This window comes from Eleutherodactylus coqui, chromosome 5, assembly GCF_035609145.1.
Source record: "Eleutherodactylus coqui strain aEleCoq1 chromosome 5, aEleCoq1.hap1, whole genome shotgun sequence".
Lineage (NCBI taxonomy): Eukaryota > Metazoa > Chordata > Amphibia > Anura > Eleutherodactylidae > Eleutherodactylus > Eleutherodactylus coqui.
The window spans coordinates 238,784,620-238,804,050 of record NC_089841.1 but is presented as its reverse complement, the minus strand read 5'-3'; the positions used below and the strand labels follow the sequence as shown (position 1 = coordinate 238,804,050).

The following is a 19,431-nucleotide window of genomic DNA, read 5'->3' as shown; positions in this document are numbered from 1 at the left end:
AAAAAAGAAAGTGTCCAAAAAAAAATCATTACTCACCTCCCCTGGTGTTCTGCGGCGCTGCTGCAGGCTGTCGCTCCCTCCTGGTCCCTGGCAGAGCATTGCTTTCTAGACGCAGGGCTTGAAATCCCCGCCTCCAGAAAGCTAATACTGTGATTGGCTAACACACGCCGTCAGCCAATCACAGCCATTCAATGACATCATTGAATGGCTGTGATTGGCTGAAGGCACGTGTGTTTTCTGGAGGCGGGGATTTCAAGCCCTGCATCCAGAAAGCAATGCTCTGCCGGGGACCAGGAGGGAGCGACAGCCTGCAGCAGCGCCGCAGAACGCCGGGGGAGGTGAGTAATGATTTATTTTTTGCTCCGCTGTATTCCCGGAGTATAAGGTGACAGTTGGGGGGTCGTCTTATACGCCCCGTCGCCTTATACGCCGGTATATATGGTATTTGGCTGCTGATCTCGTAACATTACATTGTATTTCTTTGCCAGATTATCAGATCTCTTCAGTCTGAACATGCCGGATTGATGACATCTCAGCTAATAGGTCAATACGTTGTGCTGTAGCTCTTACCTGTGCACTCATATTGCAGCCCTTTGCCATAATGTCCCTTCTCGCAGATGCATTCATATTGGCCGGTATGAGTGCCGCACTTGCAGCTCGCCATGACATCACAGCAGTCTTTCCCAGCATCGCACAGATAGGAACAGTGTGAAATATCCTCTTGAATGTAATTTCCAGAAGGCAGATCTGTAAATACGGAAATTAAAATGATCTATAAATGACATTTATGTGTCCGCTTCTGTTGCCTGCGCTGCGTGATTAGATCCAGCATTGACTAATTAGCAAGCGTTAAATAACTGTTCTGTATTGAGGAGCTACAAGGGAAATCACTATTGATAAGATGTCCATTTAAATTGCCATTGGAAAGAAAACAAAAGCTTTTTCGGTGGGACAATATCAGACCTCTGGCAGAAGTGTCATGTAGATCTGATTGCAATGTTCACTCTTTAACCTTTAGCGCAAACCAGAATAGGAAAGACATCAGCCGCGCCGCCATCCTCCTCCCGCTATTGTCAACTGTCTGCACTCACTAAAAGTTGGAAATTACCTGGGCATAAAGGTCACACGGATATATATGGCTACTGCGCTGCTGCCGACTCTGTCATCCCTGCTTTGGAAGAATAGAATCTGTTGTTATAGGCATCTCTAAAATGTAGTTTTTAAAGGGGCCGTGTCATTAGACCATGGCCTATTGCAGAAATCAAGCTTTTATGCCTAATATTGCTAAGTAACATTGACATAAAGGTTCTATATTGGTCGATATATGCGACCATCAGATTCATTGGATTCCAATGAATCAGTTCAGATGGACGATTTTCCGGTGCGTAAAAATGGCCAGCCCGAAAAGATAACGCATGCGGTGCGCATTCTGGCAGGCTGTTTTTACGCCGTCCGGAAAAGATGGTTCTGGAACTATCTTCCAGCCGGAATATGACGGCCAGTGCTAGAGTAGGGGGCGGGAGATTAGCACTCTAGCTCCACCCTGTCCTACCCCTCCAGTTGCCGAAAACGGCGAGGGGCGGAAAGCGGCAGGAGTTTACCGTACTAGCTGCCAACCTGTCCTGCCCCCTCTCCTTGCCGACAGCCAGCGAGAGGGCAGAGAAGGGGTGGCAGTTTAGCAGAGCCCTACGGTATCTCGGCCTGCAGCATGTACTCATCACACCCGAGCTATCTGAATGGCCATAAAAATTTTCAGCAGCGCTGCAACCCATGACGCGGCCGACCGAAAATCGCAATGCCCATGTGAAGGAGCCCTCCGGCTGCTAATCTCCTTCCTATTTCCATTGTTTAGCAGTTTAAACTAAACAATATGAATGTTTCACTAGTCTCCCTTCCCCTCCCTTTTTTTCCAGCTCCCATAGGAGTCTATGGAAACTCCTGCGCATCGCACACCAAAGATAGGTCAAGATCTATATTTTTGCACAGCAGGGAATTCCAGTTGCTGAACTTTAGTCGCTCATGTTCTATCTCTTTATGTGTGATTTTTTTTTAGACATCTAAAATTCCTTTATCTTAATGCTTGCATAGGAAACCATTGGTTCCAATAGCTTTTTTTGCACGCGTAACTTAGCTGCACAAATTCCCTCATATGAATGAACCCTTGAGATGTTATGAAGGTCACATGGATAAGTATCAGGTAGCTCGCACTCATTAGCCAATTAGCCATTTCAGTCTACGGAACCGTGGCTGCCAGTTTTGTTGCACGCACAAAAAGTACAGTTAGAAGAGCATTTGCACACGCAAATATGAAATACCTGCGCAAGAACGCAGCTCAAACACGTCAGCAAAGACGCATGCCCTCATGTAAATCCAGCCTAAGGGTGGACACCCACTGGCGTCTTTTTTTCTTGCGTTGCAAGAGCGAGTGAAAACACTCGTCTCGCAGCGCAAAATAAACGCTGCAATACTGCCAGTGTTTTCAATGGGTCCAGCGGCAGCAGCACTAGCCCCAATGAAAACATATGGAGAATATTGCTGACTTCTGCCATAGCTGTGATAGGTGTGGCAGAAGTCCAGGATGCTGTCAAATTGCTTTCAATGGGGTTGGTGCTGCTGCCAGCCCCATTGAAAGCAGTGTTTTTAAGGCAACCCCCGCAGCATGATTTTTGTAGAGGGGTTTGAATTATACAACCCTAAAACCCTTCCCTAAAAAATCATCCCTAGTTGGTGAAAAAAAAAACCTTTATTCACCTCTCTGCTGCTCAGACGCGTCCTCGGCCTGACTCCCCTGCACTGCTGTCCAGCACTTTCAGCAGGCAGGGATTTTAAAATCCCTGCCTCCTGAAAGGGCTGTGTTGATTGGCTGAGCACTCAGCCAATTACAGACAGCGCTTAGCTATTCATTGATGATTCATCAGACTTTGGGGACCTTTGGTGCAAAAATGTGCCCAAAAGTATGCAGTGTTTTTTTTCGCATGTGCAAAAAAAGGGCATGTGCACCTACTAATCGACATCAGTCTCTGCACACATCTTCTATTTGCATTACTTTTCTCCACCTATACATGTTATCCTCACCTTATGCCATATGAATGTCCCCAATGTACCCAACTAAATGGTTTACAGTTGGTTATGTCACCTATTGACTCTCAAAGACACTTTTTCGGCATAGATCAGATCAGGATATAGATGCATTTGCGGTATACTATTTAGAGCATTTCTAGCACATAAACCGAACATAACGTAAAAAGAAACATTAAGCTAAACCTAAAACACAAAATGTCATTTTTGAAATCATTAGTTTTTGCATTAGCAATCTACCTTGCAGCATATATGTATTTAGAAATGCTAACACTTTATACCTTCATGCAGCGCCCGTCGAGCAAGTGCTTCAAACTCAGCAAAGCTGTGCAGAAGGTAGCAGTGCTCTTCTTTGGGCAGGGATGCCATGTCATGTAGTTCGCGAATATTGCCTTGCCATATTCCAACTGTAAAGATTTCCACCCCGAGATCTCGTAGGCCTGCTGCAACAGGTCTTGGGTCTCCACCATTTGAGTAGCCATCCGTGATGAGAAAGATCACCTTGGTTGAATCGCTACGTGAGTGCTTAAGTATTTGCTGTAAAACATAAAAATAGATATACATGCAGTAAATGTGTGCAGTTAAAGAGAACACAGAATTTAGGTTACAAACTGCATTTCTCACCCTGGAGGACTTCCTCTGTCCAGCATTTCAGATAAGCCATTGATTTGCATGAGAACTGTATAAAGGCTCTTTTACACAATGATCGCTCAAAATTCGCTCAAAAGCTATCTTTTGAGTGATAAGCGTTGCTTGTAAAACTTACTGTGCACTTTTCGTCCATCGCTGACTTCAGGTCAGCATGAAATCTTTCGGGACTGATAAGAGGGACTATAAACTGAGTTCTCCGCAGGGCAGCGCTGATAGCATTAATAGGTGCTGTAGGGCTGGAGAACAATAGTGATGTATTTAGAGAACAGACTACCCGCTGTTCTCTAAATACATGCAAATTAAGCTAGTTAGCTACTAATGGGCTGATTAGCCCTTTAGTACCTAATGCAAAATGATCACTCCAAACTGTCTGTGTCTGACGAATTTTGAGCGATCATCTGTGTGTGTAAATGGACCTTAACACTTAATTTTCCTGTGGTCTTACCAGGCTTGGACTGGCCAGCAGTGAATCAGGTCAATGCCCCAAGCAAGGAGATCGCCTGCATGAGTGGCACATGTCACAGTACATTCTCTGCACTATGTACAGATACATCCGTACAATAGACTGGCTAGTTTATCTATTTATATAGGCACATATGTAGTGAATAAAGAAAGTGCAAGTGCCACTTCCACCATTTGACCCGACAGTGAAGTGACCGCTGGGTGCCCCCTGCCACAGTAAAGCTGCAGGGTCTTAGTAGACCCAGGCTAGCTCTGTCAGTCACTACTGTCACTATAGGGGGATGCTTTCCTCTTTAACTAGGGTTCTTGTAGATGCCCCAGTTACAGTGGAAAAGTGTGAAATTAAAAAAAACAAAACATATGAATGACCCCCAGAGGTTTTATATGATGTCACGGGGAACATAGATGGTGAAAAAAATAGTTAGAAAAATAAGTTAAAAAAAATACAGAAAAAATAAAAAATATATATATTTTTATAAAAAGACGATTCACCGCTGTCGCCAACCTAAACCATCACCATATCAACCCTGTAATCTGAGACTACGCAAATTATAGATCAACGCATCCAAAACAAAATGAGGGACCCGTTCCTGTACCTTATTGTAGCGTGAAGATTTTCATTAAAAATAACTATAAGGGCTCTTTTACACGGGTGTCATTTTCACTCAGAATAGGCGCACCAAAAAGTCGCATTTATTAGAACCAATGGTTTCCTTCAGAACCGTTCAGATGAAGACATTTCAGATGCGCAAATAACGTACACCTTAGGCTTTAGTCACACAAGCGTTTTTATGCTGCTATTCAGCCGCATTTTTACGACGGTTGAAAATGTGTTCAGATGAGCGATTTTTAGCCGTGTAAAAAAGTCACGCCGGAAAAAACAGCAGATACGCGATCAAAATCGGTGAGCGAAATTATATGCTGACGGAAATGATCTTGGTGTATCTTTCGACCAATATACGCTGATGGGTCCCATAGACTCCTTTGGGAGCTGCAAAAAAAGGAGAGGGAGGGAGTTTAACAGTCTCCAATGTAGGGAAAAGCTTACAGGTACCTATATTTAGACATTTGAAGTAATTCCGAGGATTTCTGCTGAGCGAGGGATTTCCGGACATATTTTTTTGCTAATACATCGCGCCGTGCGAATAGACAAGAAAACACTTATTAAGCTCAGGGCTTCATTGTGTGTTTTCTTCATTCACGCGACGTGCCAGCGAATGTAAAAACATATACACTCGTGTTAAGAAGCCCTTAAAGAGATAGGACATGCGTGACTGCAATGCACACATCTAAGGTCCGTGCTGCATAAAAAGAAAGGACCTGAACTATCTTTGGTGCTTGATGTGCAGGAGTCTCCATAGACTCCAATGGGAGCTGGAGTTTAGATTAGAAGTCATTAGGAGGATGAGGGTAGCCCTGAGGATTCCGTTCATCTCTGTGGGGGTTCCCTTAATCCCTGCAGGGACTAACAGGAGTTTACAGTGGGACATTTAAAATGTGCTTCTCAGCGGCAAGGTTTAAATGTCCTGCTGTAAGCAGCGGGGAATTCCTTCAGCCCCACTGCTGGGCAATTCCCCAGCAGCGGGGGCAGTAGGGGACTCCCTCCGCCTCTCTCCCAAGCATCAGGTTCCACAAGGGATTTCCCTATAGTGGAGAAAAGTAAGGGGGCGGGGTTAGAGGGCTTTCCCAAGAGTGCAGGTGGGACTACAGTTAACCGTCATCTGGCGCCACCCCTCAGCTCACCCCCCTCTCCACTTGCCATGGGGGAATACCTGGGAGAAGCCCTCTAGCCGCGCCCTCTCATTTTAGCCCCACCAGCTCTAACTGCACTATGGGGATATCCCTCAGGAATGCCCATAGCCCCGCTCTCTCTCTCTGCACTATGGTGATATAGCTCGGAAACCCCCATAGCCCCTCTCTCTCTTCCTGCTATGGGGAAATCCCTAAGCCCCATGGGGTTTCATCTCTTTCTCCACCTGGAGCACGCGCATGAAGCTTGGGTCTTCTGCTCTGGAAAAACTGCCCGTTCACGCGATTTTTAGTGCAGTTTTTTGATGCGCCTATTCTGCACTAAAATCAAGCCCGTGTGAAAGAGCACTAAATTTAAAAATATTTTTTACAGTAATAAAACTGAAAAAAAGAAAAACAAATTTAGTGAAAAAAATAGCCCTATATGTCACGGAAAAAAAAAACCACAAAAAAATCTTTTGGAAGATGAAGAGCAAAAAAGTAGGGCCATAAAACCACTACATGGCTAAAATCACTAAAAAATGTTTGGTTCTTTTGGACCAAAACACCCTGGTCTTTTAGGGATTAAAGGGGTTTTCCTACAAACAGCCTATTTACAAGATCCGTGAAAAATATCTGATCTCTGGTGGGCCAGATCATTAGAACAGGGTCCTGAGTCCCCATTTGAGGGGTTTGAATCTATCGAAGGTCAAACTTCTACTTTGCTGTTCCACTCAATTCCGTGACCATCTTGGTAATTGGTGAGGTCCCAGCAATTAAACAATTATCACCTATCCAATGGAAAGTTGATCAATGCAGATGGTGAGAACTCCTTTAAGGGCGCGATCACACAAAGCTTTTATAACATGTGCGCCGCCAGCATATCAGAGTTGGCTTTGTGTCTACAACTACAATATCATTGTTGGTCAGAGACAAACGGAGGCTCTGAATAGAATGACGAAGTACAGAGTCAAAAGGCACGCCAATGCCATGGGTTCAAGCAAAAAAGAGCTACGCGAAACATAAGCGCTGCACTCCAACAAAGAAAATTGGTCATACGTGTAACTGATGTTCAGTTCCACCACAACAGTAAGAAATGCGTAATTGCTCTGTCTTCCTTGTATCTGGATGAACCCTGGCTCAGCTTTCCTTTTTTTCTCATAGCATTGCGCCTGCGAACTTTCACATATCACCCACGTCTAAAATAATATTATTCTATCATTTTTGTTCATGTAAGAGGTGCAAGAGCAGTTCATATGTCTGCAGTCTCTTAGACATCCACGGAAGATCACAGAGATTCTCATCACAGCAGCTGTTTGGAAAACTCAACACTTCAGTGCTGAATGTATCGGGAGGAGAGCGATGAGATATTCTACGATTGTGAGTATCTGCAATTAATTTTTGGCATCCAACATTTTCTCATAGTAGCATGGGTGGTCCAACGAAATGATACCATTAAGTCTAAATATGCAGCAACACAAAGTTTAAGCCTGTAGTCAGATAGCAGATTAGAAGGATTCTTACACTGAGCACCAACAGCAATTAAAGATTCTTACCCAGAATTCTTCCATACAAAGTTAACATAATGGAATCACTGAAATCCACCTAATATCCTTTGACATATCATATAGACATGTCAGCAAATGACAATGGTGGGCTTTTCTGAGCATGGGCCCCCACAGATTTCCAAAAAGAAGAGGCCATCACATTCTTAAATGTTCCGAATCCAAACCCTTCTCACCGATGTAACATTCCCGGTAGAGTACCATTGATTTCAATGATTATGCACTGTGCTGAAAGATCAACATTGAGGCTAAATATCCTTTATAATTAGGATCCCTTTATTTAAGAAGACCTTCATTTACATATTATTCTAAATTCCCAGACCCCTGTGAACATGACCTGGGAGGCATGGGAGATTGGTGTGGGAACCGTAAGATTTTTTTTGCAGGTAGGCTTTACAATTGTTTCTGTGTAGGGCTTTACATTGGTTAGAAGCTTTGTATTAGGAACACAAATGTTTCCTTATTCTCTTTTTGGAAAGAAAGTTTCGGCCAAGTTCTAATTCTTTTATCATAAATTAAAGTTTTTTTTGAAGCATGTGCCTAATAGGCTAGGAGAGACAACATGTGAGTGATTTCACTGAACGGCCTCAGAATCGTTATATTTTCTCCTTAGGGAGAGCACCTAGAAAATATAGTGTTTCCGGCCCCCGTCCCAAGCCTCTCACTAGCAAAGCCAGACTCCTCCTGTACACAGATGAAGGGTAAAAACCCTGAAGCAGCTGTCTGTGCATGGAGTCTCGCTTTGCTTTTAATTCGCAGTCATTGTTACAAGGCTTGTATAAAGAGTCTAACTTTGGCTTGAAGGAATGCTGCCTTCCAATAGGTGGCACTGTGAAGGTATTACTCCATCTCCCTTATTTGAACTGCCTCAATGGATGCAGAATGGTTTCACCTATTTGGGATAAGTAGGATGAGTTAATCGCTTAGACGAGGTTGGTTAGGACTGTAGCTTAAGGTGCGTTTAGATGGAATGATTTTCATTCCAAAAATCGTTCAAACAAATAAAAGTGAACAATAATCGTTGAGTTTAAAGGTGAACCAACAACTGAACGATGAACTAAAATCGCACGCTTCTCATTCGTCGTTCAGTTTCAGCCGGCATAAACATCATCATTGGCTCATTCACTTCCCGAGGCTTTCAAACACTCCCCATTCAGTGTTTCACATAGGAATGTGAAAAAATGAATGAGAAGTGGATGTTTTTCAATGATGCTCTGCCTGTCTAAACAAGCTGAACGAGTGCGAACAAGCTGGTGATGATGTCAGCAACTCGTTCGCTCGGGCAAACAAGAATTGTGCAATTTTGCTTGTGTGTAAGAGGGCCATAATTCATGTTGTCAGTAGTAGAATGTTAAAATTAGGATGCCATATGTTTGTTTTTATGCGCTTACCGAGCAATACATCACAATGCAGAATGGAATTCCAGTTTACAACAAAGTTAAGACTCAATTACTACATGCTGCTGAAGTGTTTACACAGATCTCCTTAAAGAATCTGCTCCTTGCAATGTCTTCAACTCCAATCCAAACAGCACAGCTCCATCGGTTGCACGTTGGTTTTTAGGAGGTTGTAAATAGTCTTTGAAATATGGTGATAACCAGACGGCAACTGATTTATCTCCAGCAATGCAAAGGTATTTAGTACTTGAAGGACCATCAATGACCTCTATCTATCTTAATTTCTTCTAAATAATAGTAGTACAAGACTAAGCCTCTATTCACACCTGAGTTGTGGCTTCTATTCATAGTGGAAGCCATAGCTCTGTGCTTTATCTGTCATACAAAGAATGCCAATTGAACAGGGAGGAGCTCTTTGGGGACCATCATTTTGGTTCTTTTCACACGTGTTAGGGGATCTGTTGGTTGGGAGGAGTATTGTCTCTCCTTGAGGAGAGCACCTAGAAGGTGAGTGAGAAGACTTATAAGGCCACCCATGCTCCTCTGGGTAATATACAAATAAGGAAGATGGAACAATACCTCTGCAGTGCCACCTATTGGATGGCAGCATTCCTTGAAATCAGGATCTGTTAGCAGCATGCGCCATGATGGAACCCTAACAGAACCCATTCTAAATCAATAGGCTCCATTAGGTGCTGCTGTGAAGTGTCTTGCAATGCACCCAGAACAATGTTGTGGCTTATGTCATGAACGAAGCAACATGAAAAGAACATTTTAAATGGAAACTATTATGCAGTTCCAGACTCATTGTACTACATTGAAATGGCACCCAATGAGTCCCATTGACTTAATCAGTTGGTTAGGGTCCTGTCAAGAATTCTGTCCTGTTGACAACAACATTAAAGCTCTATGTGCGCTATTGTTTTAAAAAGCAATTAGAATCTCTGTGAAACCCCGAAAGACGTGACAAAAACTCTATGTACCCGCACTTTACACTTCCACATGAGCCCTTCCATTGACTAATAAATCAGGCTGCCCCCAAGGATCGATGGCTCCATCTCCTAAACTGATAACAATAAAAGTATTGGATTCTTTCATCTCCTTTGTTACAGCAGCAATAAAGTAATCCATCTAACTTAAGTCAACTGTAGAGAAATAAAAATGACATATTGTTGGCATAACAGAGAAACCAAGAAGCCACTATGGGATTAGACGGGTTCTACTGGTTAATGAAGGCTTCCCTGTATCATTCCTGCAGATGTAGACCCAGATGTATTCGCTCTGCTATTGTAAAACATTGGAATGTACAGGAAGCAACTAATTTAGCCCAACAAAGACAATGATGCATTCCTCTTCCATGGCTGCCTACCTCCTGCAGCCCCAACACCTAATTAAAATGAAACTAGATAAACAGGTCACAGATGGGATTTCTTTGTAATGACTCAAATGTCACACTTCTTATACAAAATGTACTTTTTACTACCTCCGTGGAATTTCCAATAATGTTACAAAGTCTCCTGTGGGAACTATTTTATAATTAGGACAAACATCTTTTTAATCACCTTATTTTGCGGTGATATTGAAATACTTACTATCTTATAACTATGTCCAGGGGGTCATATGTTCCCAACGGGTTTCTTTATATTTAATTTTGTTTATGTTTTATCAATTTTTATCAATTTGTATTTATTTTTTAAAACTTTGCAACTTTAGGTGGTCTTTTATCTTTGCATTTCAATTTCATCCTGTTTTAATAATTGTTTCATATTATATTTGTTACTCTTAATTGGTTTTATGAAAATGATATGTAGATTTTAATTCTATGCGACTGATGATAGATCTGTCTGCCATTATCCACCAGCCGTAATGTACCAGCCTCCTATCACAATGAAATACTTAAATGGGGCTTTCGCACAACCTAAAATTGCTTCCCAATGACTCCTTTTTCTGGTTACTGCTGAACAGGACATGTGACCACTGCAGCCAATTACTGGCCACAGCAGTGATCTCCTATAGACAGTGATTGGCTGCAACAGTCACGTGTCCTGGTCAGCAGCAACCAGCAAGGACAGAGTGGTTGTAAAGCAATTTCAAGTAATCGGTAAATTGCTTTAGGTGATACTGCTATGTCAGAATGTGCACTGCAGGTGAGTATTGGCAGGAGTTTGCCTATTTAAACTTGACCATTGATTGATGTCACATAAGCCGGACAAAGTGCTTGTTACGGGCATGAAACACAAAGCTTTTTTATACTCTTAGGTATATGTTGTACACTCATTGTCACAAAAAATCTAGCACCTAAAAGGAGTTGTCAGAATGGAATGAAGCTTTTTTTGTGTGATTGTAACATTGATATAAGTGAATACAATATCAGAGCAAAAGGAGAATTTATTTCCGAAAAAATGAACACTTGAAGGGAGACTCTAGTACCTTGTTGGGCTGCCTCTAGTTTGGATACAAGATGTGATACGGACAAGCATGGAGGCTCTAGTACCCTGTTGTACCGCCTCTAGCTAGGGTGCAAGATGTGATACAGGCAGGCATGGTGGCTCTAGTACCCAGTTGTACCGCCTCTAGCTTGGATACAAGATGTGATACAGGCAGGCATGGAGGCTCTAGTACCCTGTTGTACTGCCTCTAGTTTGGATACAAGATGTGATACAGGTGGGCTTGGAGGCTCTTGTACCTTGTTGGGCTGCCTCTAGTTTGGATGCAAGATGTGATACAGGCAGGCATGGAGGCTCTAGTACCCTGTTGTACTGCCTCTAGTTTGGATACAAGATGTGATACAGGCTGGCATGGAGGCTCTAGTACCCTGTTGTACCGCCTCTAGTTTGGATACAAGATGTGATACAGGCTGGCTTGAAGGCTCCAGTACCCTGTTGTACCGCCTCTAGTTTGGATACAAGATGTGATACGGACAGGCTCGGAGGCTCTAGTACCCTGTTGTACCGCCTCTAGCTTGGATACAAGATGTAATGCAGGGGGCATGGAGGCTCGAGTACCTGTTGTACCGCCTCTAGTTTGGATACAAGATGTGATACGGATAGGTTTGGAGGCTCTAGTACCCTGTTGTACCGCCTCTAGCTTGGATATAAGATGTGATGCAGATGGGCATGAAGGATTTAGTACCCTGTTGTATCGCCTCTAGCTAGGGTGCAAGATGAGATAAGGGTAGGCATAGAGGCTCTGGTACCCTGTTGAATACACTGGTCCCAACGCCTCCTATCAGTCTGCTTAGAACAGCCCAGGTGGCGGCCATACAACGATACAAAAATCCAGCTTCTTGCATTACAATAATGCGCCCCTCTCAAACTCTGTTAACAGGGCAAAATCTCTTCTCTGCGTCGTAGAGGCGTCTAGTGGTCAACAAGCTCTACACAAGCGGGAGAAGAGGTCACTACACACAAGGAGCCTCCGAGAGCCTCTTATAGGCCAAGGGAGGGAACCACTTTTAGGGCCTCCAGTGCCAAGACAGTTCATCTAATCACCACAACTCTTATCATTTGCATATCTGAGGTGTAACTGCATGCCGAGTTTTGCAGCAAAATGACAACTTCTTCTAGGGGCGCAATTCCTTTTTGACAAAGAATGTACACTGAATAAAGGACAGTGTGTGTCAAACAAATACTGCTGTCCTGCTCGGAACACCTGTTAGCCTGATGCCATACAGCCCCATCTTTGTCAATATCGGCCCCATCCGGGATGATCAGACATTAGCTGGGATGGCATCAAGAGTGACAGATATGCTCCGACAGGTGTCGTGCTTCATGCATAGCTATATTAGGTGAACGTAGTATGGGTCTACTGGTACAGCTTCCCTAAAACAGTTAACAGTCATGTTGAACTATTCTGTTTTTTGATTTTTTGTTTTTTTCTTACTATTAAACAAAATCTACAGCCGGTTCTGTTTTTTTTTTTTTTTAAACTTAAAAAAGAAATACAAAATAATTTTAAACAAAAGCAGCAATCTTCTCTCATATTGTTTAAATATTCTGCATTTCTAGCTCATATATTTCCTTTCATCCAAAAGTTTCAATTTCTAGAACTGTACATCCCTAGAATGGTCATCAATGAAACACCCCGAGTGTCAGCCTGCGGGATTTTCTGTATGTTCCCAAAACAAATTCTTGCAGACATTTTGCAGATGTCACAGCTGTTAGTTTTGTTCTTGTCCCGTTCTCAAGGGAGTCAGTTGGGGCTTTGCAAAGGGAATGGGATAGAGATCCTTATTGCAGCCAGTTGTCCTACAGACAGTTATAGGTTGGTGAGAAGAACAAGGAGGAAATGACTGACCTTCTGGGCCACATATGGAAGAATTTAATATATGTTTCATAGTCTTGATTGAATTATGAGGCGATATTGACCAAGGAACTGAAATATATAAGGTGGAAGAACTACTTTTGACAGTGTAATTTTGTTTTAAATCCAACTCATTTGGGTTAATGTAATCATCTGGTTGGAAATTATTTGGAAGGAACCAACTCTTCATAGTGATTTTTCTTATTGACATCTGCAGAAATGTTTGCTTGTGTTGAGGTTTACTTTATTTGAGTTAACATACTTTGAATTACACTGCTGAAACCTACTGAAAAAAAGTTCTCGAAAAAAGTAGAATAACATTGGGCCAAAGTAATGAGTTGAATAAGGTTAGTGCTAAGCAAATGTCATTATATTTTGAAATACAGTATAATGTTTGGGTTTGCCAAAAGGTTATATTAAACATATATATTTCCAGGGATTATTAGATAAGTACAAAAAAAATTACAATACTCCTTATTAGATGGTTTAAAGTTTTTTTTACCTCTCAGGTTCATAAGAAGTTGAAATGTATTACATTGTGACCATAAGGCTTCTAACTGAGGTGGCTCATTTAGAGGGGATCTGTGATTCATATATGGTCAGTCTCAAATTGGGGTAATCTGAGGCCCCCATTCCTGTTACATTGAGGGTCATATGTAAGTCATATCTCATCAGGGATAACACTTGTGGTGTTCAGTTGATCATGGCAGCTCCTGGCAATTCTGGCAAACATCAGACTTTTCTAGGGAAAGTCATTATGACCACTGGTAGTATTGTAGTATTACATGATGGCCAATACAAAAACACCTCGAGTCTGACATAACAGCAGCTCTCCATTCAGAATCATAGAAATGGGTCCCAAGCACAGACCCTTCTCCATGTCATACCTATACCCTAATAGGGTATACGGACCCGTGTTGTCTTCATGAGACAATCTGCTCCATGACACCACCATAAACTCTACCATTATTGAACCACAGTCTATAACAATACAGCCCAAGAATTTATTTGTGAAATGACAAAAAGTTAAAAAAACATCAGCATCAGAGTTTCATTCCACCAGTAGCTTTAGATGGACTTATTTGCTCTTGCACGAGATAAGCCCATTATTGCAGCCAAGGTCTAATACTCTGCTATGTGCCAAAGACAGATGGCCAGTAATATAGTTCATGACTGGTGGCCAGGCTTATTGTTTTGTACTTGACTGTATACATTTTCCATCATGAAGTTTAACCTTTTGCAATCCAATTTTTGATTCAGGGTTTCCTAGGGGGTTTCCTCTTTCTGCCATGAAACAATGGCGCCATCTGCTGGCTTGAGCCAGTACTGCGGTATGCGACATGCTGGAGAGGCCTCCGGCAACAGAGCGGCCAGTAATATACACTAAGAATACCCTGCCGGACGTCTTCCGACATCATAGCTGTTCAGCCTTCAATCAGAATGTCTGAAGACGTCAGACAGTGGATTGGAAAGGGTTAAAGAAATGAAATATTCCAATGATTACTAGAGTTGAACAGGCACAACAATAAGTAAGACTGCTTTCACATTAGCAGCAGGAGTTCCGTTTTCCTGTTTATTCTGGGATCAGGAAATAGGAATCCCCTGGCCGAATGTGTCCATCTTATGACCAAACTGAACAATCTGTGCCTTATTCCTCTGGAGCAGGGGGGACAAACGCACTTTTACCGAGGGCCACATCAGCCTCATTAGGCCTCATGTCCACAGGCATAATATGGCCCGCGCGGATATTTGATGTGTCCATCTTGTGACCAAACTGAACAACGCCGAATTGACCCTATTGACTATAATGGGGTTCATTCAATTTCCGTTCAGTTGCCTGGCAATTTACTGGAAGAAAAAGTGCTGCTGCAGCGCCATTTCTTCCGTTATTTTGTGCTGGATCTGTGATGGAGGTTCCAGTGCAGATGTGAGTGAACCTGCCATAAGAAGAATATAGCAAATTTTGGTTAAAGGGGTTGTCCCGCGCCTAAACGTTTTTTGTTTTTTTTTCAATAGCCCCCCCATTCGGCGCGAGACAAACCCGATGCATGTGTTGAAAAAAAAAACGGATAGTACTTACCCGAATCCCCGCGCTCCGGTGACTTCTTACTTACCTTGCGAAGATGGCCGCCGGGATCTTCACCCTCGGTGGACCGCAGGTCTTCTGTGCGGTCCATTGCCGATTCCAGCCTCCTGATTGGCTGGAATCGGCACACGTGACGGGGCGGAGCTACGAGGAGCAGCTCTCCAGCACGAGCAGCCCCATTCAACACGGAGAAGACCGGACTGCGCAAGCGCGTCTAATCGGGCGATTAGACGCTGAAAATTAGACGGCACCATGGCGACGGGGACGCTAGCAACGGAACAGGTAAGTGAATAACTTCTGTATGGCTCATAATTAATGCACGATGTACATTACAAAGTGCATTAATATGGCCATACAGAAGTGTATACCCCAACTTTGTTTCGCGGGACAACCCCTTTAATTAGCATCTGAGGTATTCGACTTACTTTGTTACACATCACACTTGACTTAGTCTGATTTCACATCTGCGCTCGAACCTCTGTTCATAGATTCGGCACAAAATACCGGAAAAAATAGCGAGGCATTCAATGCTCTTACTTCCAGTAAAATGCCAGGCAGCTGCGCAGAAATCAAGCGGACTTCATTGTAGTCAATGGGGTCTGTTGGGTGCTGTTGAGTCCTGTTAGAAGACGGATCCATTCGGCCAGGCGATTCCACTTTCCTCCTCCCATGACAGAGCGGGAGAACGGAACCCTCGAACGCAGAAGTGAAAGCAGAGTTAACTAAATGTTATGTTAGAAAATGTACTCTAGGACTCTCACCTATGGAACTAGCAGGGAACGTGAACTCTGACTGCAAGGCTCTGTTTTATCCTTCTGAACTGCGCTGCTGTTGAATTCTACCTGGTTAGATATCCGTCTTGTTCTAAGGAAGCTGAGGACCTTGTCACACAGTCTACCAGCTCTGGTCTTGTATGTTTGTTCCCAATGGCTCATTACTCATCACAGATGACTCCATCAGGCAGTCGGACATTGCCGCTTTATTTCTTAACAGTCAGAGAAAATGAAGTGTTCTCTAACAGGTAAGACGAAGCGCCAGTGAAGCAGAAAACTGTCAGGTAAGAGTATAATGAAATCTTTATTTTCGGCAGGCATCAGAGAATTATTAGGGTATAACAAAGTGTGATTTATAACCTCCTCCATAATATTCCCAGGCGCGATGCAGGTGATAGTCACAAAGCTTCATCTAATAAGAGACCATGGAAGCATTTACTGGAAGAGCTCTCTGTATAATGGAACACAGTTTGGATATCCTCATTATAGCAAAGACATCACTTTCTATTAGAACATAAATCTGTCTACATTCCGGTGAAAAAGTAAGAACACCCGTCAAAAGTTTTTCATGTTTCAAAAATATGTGGGCATCTCAATGTCTGATCCTCATTCAGACTCTATAGAAAGAAAAAGGGATAAAACTACGGAAAATCAACAAAATCAGCCTCATTAGGCCTCATGTCCACGGGCATAATACAGCCCGCGCGGATATTTGATGTGGATTTCCGCAGTGTATGCACTGCGGATGAGCTTTAAATTTTTTTTTTGGCTCGCGGGAGATCGCGGATTGCGTATTTTCCACGCACTGATATACACGGATGCAATGCGGATCATACGTGCATAAAAAATAAACGCAATCCCACCTCCAAGCCTTTTCCCCACCTTTCTAATTGAATTTAACCTTCAAGTCCGCAGTGAATACGCAAATGTATTAGCGGATGCACTACGGATCTCTGGCATCCACAGAGATCAATGGGGCCCATCCGCACATGATCAGCGTTAAAATGGAGCATGCTGCTTTTTTTTTCCTGCGTGTGAAATCCGCAAATCGAAATAAGTCACTGTTAACCGCGGATGGTCACTGCTTCCCTATGGGAAAATTGATTTGTGGATTTCACACGCGGGAGACATGCACGGATTTGCTAAATGAATTATGCCCGTGGACATGAGGCCTTAGGGCTGTTGCAAATTTGTGTTTTTCTCGCACATTTTTTCATGTGATTTTGCTGCACTTTGTTAACGCGAAAGTCAATAGGACTTTCCAATGTTAAAAACACTTCGCATGAACATCGCAATGCGTTTTTAATATGAGAAAGTCCTATTGACTTAGCGTTAAAAAAACGCAGCAAAATCATGCGAAAAAAATGCACAAGGAAAACGCAAGTGTGCCGGAGCCCTTAGGCCTCATGTCCACGGGCTTAAAATCCGCAGCGTTTCTCCTGCACGTGGATACACACCCCATAGGGATACATTGGACACCTGCAGGTAGTTAAATACCTGCGGATGTCATTTTTTCCGTCAGGCGTGGATCCACGTATGGGAAAAAAATGGACATGCTTCATTTTCGTGCGGGTCTCCCACGGTGACGGCTCCCGCAGGCTTCTATTGAAGCCTATGGAAGCCATCCGGATCCGCGGGAGACCCGTACCAGAATTAAACTCACCTGCTCCGGACGATGTGGTTCTTCCCTTCTTAGTGGCCGGATCTTCTTTCTTCGGCCCAGCGGATGTGCCCGGCGGATGCACGTGGCACACCGCCGGTGTGCTGAGCACATCCGCCGGGCCGAACAAAGAATATCTGGCCGCGAAGGAAGATCTGCATCGTCCGGAGCAGGTGAGTTTATTCAGATTTTTAGGCCTCAGGTCCGCGGGGCAGGAGGGACCCGCTACGGATTCTACATGAAGAATCTACGGCGGGCCTGATTTTCCCAGTGGACATGAGGCCTTAGGCTGCTTTCACATGGGCTACAAAATCGCACAATTTTGTAACGATGCAACAGCGCTACAAAACGCATGTATGTGAAGCCCGTGGTTTCCAATGGGTTCCTTCACGTGAGCGATGTTTTGTCTGATGTTATGTTGCTAGGAAAAAAAATTGCAGCGTGCGCTATACAGCCGCCATTTGTGATATTTTGTAGCCCATGTTTCCATATGGAGCCTCCTTGTTTATCGCATCCCATCTCACAAACTTGCAATTTTTGTGCAATGCAATTATAATATTAGCAAGTCCTATTAACTCTTGCGTGATTTTATCACGGGTAGCAGCGACGCCATCCAATGATTTCTGACAAGCAAAGGCATCCTTGACGCTACAAAGTTGCATGCACAAAGCTGCGATATCACAGCCATTTTGTAGCACCGATATTGGTGTCACCCGTGTGAAAGAGGCCTTACGGTTGCCTTCAAAGAGCCGTTTATAAGGGCTCATTCAAAAGGGTGCATTTGCGTTCCGCATTAGGGTTTACACAGACTGGCGCATACACAAATACTCTCGCCACTACGGTGCATATTAGCGCATGAACCGGTTACATTTTTTTCTTTTTAACTATTCAACACTATTGCGCACCAGTAGACAAAAGCCCCGCCCTATCTTTCTTGTACGTAGAGTAACTAAGTTGCGAGAAAAATAGGGCAAGTCCTATCTCTTCTCACCCGTAGTATTAACGCGCCAGAATCCCCATAGTGGAAAGGAAACTGTTGAAATCAACGGTTTCATTTTGTCCCATTTTGCGGCACAAAAACACGTGTTTGTGTTTAAACCCTTGGAAGTTTATTGCGAACAGCTTACTCCCCGTTGATTTGCATCGCGATATGCAGAGACACGTTTTTTACATATATATTTTATTATGAATCACGGCACGTCCTGTTTTGGTCCGTATTACGGACTGAAATTGCCCATTAGGGCTCATTCACACAGGTGAGCGCGATACACCAGAGAAGGGAACCCATTGATGTCAATGGGTTGGTATACGCTTCCCGTTTTTGCGCGCATTTTGCGTGTGCGCAAAAACATAGAACATGCTCTATTTTCCTTTGTCCCCGTAGTAGTCAATGGCGGTGCACAAATGCGCGTGCAATGCTCAACAGGATGCAAAACAACGCTGCGCAATTCTGTGAGAAAGAGAACACATCTGGAACTCATAAGGTAAATGGCCATTTAAATTGGGGCGTGTTTGTTATTCGCGCGCAAATGAACATGCTCTGTGTGCACAAAATTCAGTAAAATGTGCTGATGCATGCACAAAAAAAACCTCGTTCATAGTGCGAATACGTCGCACTGAGGCGTGCGCAAAAACGCATACACCTGTGTGAAGGAGCCCTTAAAGGCAATGGGATTGCGTAGATATGTAGTGGATTTACTGCAATTTTATGCACGAAGGCAGAAGAAAT

At 43.4% G+C, this 19,431-nt stretch overlaps 1 protein-coding gene across 2 annotated transcripts in view; it reads right to left on the bottom strand.

Annotated features, from left to right (window-relative positions):
* Positions 1-19,431, bottom strand: part of SVEP1 (sushi, von Willebrand factor type A, EGF and pentraxin domain containing 1) — a 293,083-nt gene that overhangs the window by 247,994 nt on the left and 25,658 nt on the right. For both annotated transcript variants that reach the window (XM_066604385.1, XM_066604384.1), the window contains exons 2-3: positions 3,360-3,615; positions 571-747 (exon numbers count right to left, since the gene is read on the bottom strand). In XM_066604385.1, coding sequence (XP_066460482.1) covers positions 571-747; positions 3,360-3,615 — 433 coding nt within the window. The remainder of the gene's footprint in view (positions 1-570; positions 748-3,359; positions 3,616-19,431) is intronic.